General features: G+C 33.2%; 1 protein-coding gene across 3 annotated transcripts in view; it reads left to right on the top strand.

Annotated features, from left to right (window-relative positions):
- The first annotated feature begins 1,970 nt into the window (after positions 1–1,970).
- The window catches only part of ncln (nicalin), a 30,929-nt gene continuing 27,899 nt past the window's right edge, over positions 1,971–5,000 (top strand). Inside the window, exons 1-2 of one of the 3 annotated variants that reach the window (XM_062027751.1) lie at positions 1,971–2,065; positions 2,160–2,408. In XM_062027751.1, the coding sequence (XP_061883735.1) occupies positions 2,234–2,408 (175 nt within the window). In that variant the 5' untranslated portion in view covers positions 1,971–2,065; positions 2,160–2,233. Of the gene's footprint in view, positions 2,066–2,122; positions 2,409–5,000 lie in introns of those variants that run through there. The other 2 variants (XM_062027752.1, XM_062027750.1) reach the window with 2 other exon arrangements.

Below are 5,000 nucleotides of genomic sequence, written 5' to 3'. Positions count from 1 at the left end.
CAACTGTCAGTTTAGGCCATACTTGCCAACCTTGAGACCTCCGAATTCGGGAGATTGGGGGTGTGGTGGTGGGCGGGGTTAAGGGGGGAGGAGTATATTTATAGCTAGAATTCACTGAAATTAAAACATTTCTTTATATATATATATATATATATATGCATATATATATATATATATATATATATATATATATATATATATATATATATATATATATATATATATATATGCATATATATATATATATATGCATATATATATATATATATATATATATATATATATATATATATATATATATATATATATATATATATATGCATATATATATATATATATATATATATATATATATATATATATATATATATATATATATATATATATATATATATATATATATATATATATATATATATATATATATATATATATATATATATATATATTAGGGATGTCCGATAATGGCTTTTTGCCGATATCCGATATTCCGATATTGTCCAACTCTTTAATTACCAATACCGATATCAACCGATACCGATATCAAGCGATATATGCAGTCGTGGAATTAACACATTATTATGCCTAATTTGGACAACCAGGTATAGTGAAGATAAGATACTTTTTTTTTAAATTAATAAAATAAAATAAGATAAATAAATTAAAAACATTTTCTTGAATAAAAAAGAAAGTACAACAATATAAAAACAGTTACATAGAAACTAGTAATGAATGAAAATTAGTCAAATTAACTGTTAAAGGTTAGTACTATTAGCGGAGCAGCAGCACGCACAATCATGTGTGCTTACGGACTGTATCCCTTGCAGACTGTATTGATATATATTGATATATAATGTAGGAAGCAGAATATTAATAACAGAAAGAAACAACCCTTTTGTGTGAATGAGTGTAAATGGGGGAGGGAGGTTTTTTGGTTTGGTGCACTAATTGTAAGTGTATCTTGTGTTTTTTATGTTGATTTAATAAAAAAAACTAACAAACAAAAAAAACGATACCGATAATAAAAAAAACGATACCGATAATTTCCGATATTACATTTTAACGCATATATCGGCCGATAATATCGGCAGGCCGATATTATCGGACATCTCTAATATATATATATATATATATAAATAAAATAAATACTTGACTTTCAGTGAATTCAAGCTATATATATATATATATATATATATATATATATATATATATATATATATATATATATATATATATATATATATATATATATATATATATATATAAAAGAAATACTTGAATGTCAGTGTTCATTTATTTACACATATACACACACATAACACTCCTCTCCTCATTGTTGTATTTGAAAGTGCAATGCTTTGCAGCCAGTAGCACAGCCTTTGAAGGAGCATAGGTATGGGCAGCATCTGTGAAATTTAATTTGCAGGAGAGTAGTGAGTTTAGGGTTGAATTGTCCATCCTCGTTCTATTCTCTGTCACTTGTCGTCGCCATGACTGTCTCTTCTTCGTTCTTGCGCTCGGTCTCCTTCTTGTTGTGTGCGCAATTGTGCACTCTCCAAAAGCTGTAGATGTTATGACGTGACTGGGCCTGCACGCTGTTTATATGGAGGAAAAGCCGACGTGACGACAGGCTGTCCTCACTCAGGTCCGCACGGACCTGGAGGGGGCGTGCCTGTTGTCCGGCTGGAAATCGGGAGATATTCAGGAGAATAGTTGATTTTCGGGAGAGGCACTGAAATTTGTGAGTGTCCCGGAAAATTCGGGAGGTTTGGCAAGTATGGTTTAGGCTGCTCGCCGGCTCCTCATCACCACTTCAAGATGGCGGCCCAATTTCTCGCGTCACTGCAGCGTCTACCTATAACATGTCTATGGTAAATCCTATCGCTACTTACGATGCATTAGCGCCCCCAAGTGGCACGTTGAGGGTCATACTAGCAAGAAAGCTTGCGCGTGTCTTTGGATATGCCCGAAGGACCATACATTCAATTTGGTTTCAACGTTGATAAATTCGATAAATCGCACACACAAATCTGATTTTATACTTTTTGAACTACCTTTTTTATAGGTAATGGAAAATATCTGGCATTTTGTCTTGTGTAAAGTCAAAATAAGCCACAGCACATTTGCCTGACTAGAAGTGTGTGGCTGGTACGTTACAGCTGTCAGACAAGCTAAGAGACGGCGGAAGACAACATTTTATTCCCAGTTGTGTGAACTCATTGCAGCCGCCAACATGTTCGAGGAGGCGAGTGAAGTGTTCGATAACATGTTTAAATCCTCATTCCCCCTCACCTTTATTGTCTTTATCCCCGCGGTGCTCATCCTGGTGTCGCCGCTCCCGGCCGAAGCCGCACATGAGTTCACGGTGTATCGCATGCAGCAGTACGACCTGCAGGGACAGCCCTACGGTAAGAACCGCAATATTGTCTTTTTATACGCTTCACAGCCGTAAAATAGTCCTTTTTATTTTACATTTACTGCGAGGTGGCGAGGAATCTTGTTTTAAGTTTCGTCTCAATTCAGCTTTCAATGACAGCCTGTAGGGTTAGCATGAATTAGCTAACGGCTAACGTAGCTTCAGATGTCAGTCTTTTATTTATTTATTTTTTATAAACCTTTATTTAATAATATGCAGCATTTACAAACAATCAAGAAACAATAATAATCAAAACAAGTACAGAAACAGCGCCAGGGGGTTGTAAACTCATAAAGTAACTAAAATAGAATGCAATATATATATATATATGTATATGTACACTACCGTTCAAAAGTTTGGGGTCAACCAAACAATTTTTATGGAATAGCCGTCATTTCTAAGAACAAGAATAGACTGTCGAGTTTCAGATGAAAGTTCTCTTTTTCTGGCCATTTTGAGCATTTAATTGACCCCACAAATGTGATGCTCCAGAAACTCAATCTGCTCTACAGAAGGTCAGTTTTGTAGCTTCTGTAACGAGCTAAACTGTTTTCAGATGTGTGAACATGATTGCACAAGGGTTTTCTAATCATCAATTAGCCTTCTGAGCCAATGAGCAAACACATTGTACCATTAGAACACTGGAGTGATAGTTGCTGGAAATGGGCCTCTATACACCTATGTAGATATTGCACCAAAAAGCAGACATTTGCAGCTAGAATAGTCATTTACCACATTAGCAATGTATAGAGTGTATTTCTTTAAAGTTAAGACTAGTTTAAAGTTATCTTTATTGAAAAGTACAGTGCTTTTCCTTCAAAAATAAGGACATTTCAATGTGACCCAAACTTTTGAACGGTAGTGTATATATATGTACAACTTTTTTTTTTTTTATTGAGACAAAGATTATTTATGTATTTAGTATTCGTATGCTCACTGTGGTATATTATTTATGTGTTCACTGTTCTGTTACAGAGAACAAGGAAATGGGATAAAATTGCTATGGTATGAAAAGGGGTAGGATTAAATAAGCCCTGCTTCTTCCTACTCCTTTTCGGATGTGCTGTAATGAAACAACTGGAATTGTGTGATGCGTTACATTGTATCGTACGCATGTTCCAAATAAACTGAAACTGAACTGAACTGAATTCATTCCAACTTGCAAAGACTAGGTGAGTGGATCGACCCAAACATCGATATCACTAACACCATGTCGAACACAGCTGTCAAACCCAAGGCCCGAGGGCCACATCTGGCCCGCCGCATCATTTAAATGGCCCGTGACAACCTGAAAATAATAATCAATACACTACTTACTTTTCTTACTCTGAATGTATTTGTTCGTCATTTTGACAGAAAAAACAGAGGGCTGTCAAAAATAACAAGTTAACCCAGGTGATTAATCACAACAATGCTGCATCAATTATATTTATATATGCAGATTTATCCCACAGTAATTACATTAGTGTCAAAATATTGGGGTCTTTTCTTAAGTTAATTTCAATTATGCAAGTGAGTCTGATTAATCTGATTAGAAAATTGTATCATTTGACAGTAGTAAAAAAATACGTATGTTGTATGCAAATGCATATATTTTAAACTTGAATATTATCTAATAATGCAACAAATATTATATTATCAAATGTTCCACATACTTTTTTGTAAAAATAAGAATAAATATTTAAATATCTGCTTGACTCACGATTTGAAAGCAAGTTATCCATAATTTTAAATAGATTTTACAGCTAAAAACCCATAGTTCATTCGTCCGAATTTAATTATTTAAAAAAAAAATGTGGTTGCAGTGTTCCATTTACGTTAATACCACGAAAAAAGAACAACCGTAGAGTTCATCAGTTCACACTAAAAACAGTGGTACCGTTTTAGACAGTAATATCCTGTAAAATTAGGCAACTGAACTTCCAGTTTTGAACAGTAAAATCTACAGATTTTTTGTTACAGTGTTCGATAAACAATATATATATATATATTAGAGATGTCCGATATTATCGGCCGATATATGCGTTAAAATGTAATATCGGAAATTATCGGTATCGTTTTTTTTATTATCGGTATCGGTTTTTTTAATTTTTATTTTTTTATTTTTTTTAAATTAATTTAACATAAAAAACACAAGATACACTTACAATTAGTGCACCAACCCAAAAAACCTCCCTCCCCCATTCACACTCATTCACACAAAAGGGTTGTTTCTTTCTGTTATTAATATTCTGCTTCCTACATTATATATCAATATATATCAATACAGTCTGCAAGGGATACAGTCCGTAAGCACACATGATTGTGCGTGCTGCTGGTCCACTAATAGTACTAACCTTTAACAGTTAATTTTACTAATTTTCATTCATTACTAGTTTCTATGTAACTGTTTTTATATTGTTGTACTTTCTTTTTTTTTTCAAGAAAATGTTTTTAATTTATTTATCTTATTTTACTAATTTTTTAAAAAAGTACCTTATCTTCACCATACCTGGTTGTCCAAATTAGGCATAATAATGTGTTAATTCCACGACTGCATATATCGGTTGATATCGGTATCGGTAATTAAAGAGTTGGACAATAT

This window comes from Entelurus aequoreus, linkage group LG19 (assembly GCF_033978785.1).
Source record: "Entelurus aequoreus isolate RoL-2023_Sb linkage group LG19, RoL_Eaeq_v1.1, whole genome shotgun sequence".
Classification (NCBI taxonomy): Eukaryota; Metazoa; Chordata; class Actinopteri; order Syngnathiformes; family Syngnathidae; genus Entelurus; species Entelurus aequoreus.
The sequence above is the reverse complement of the archived record's forward strand: the minus strand, read 5'-3'. Positions and strand labels throughout refer to the sequence as shown.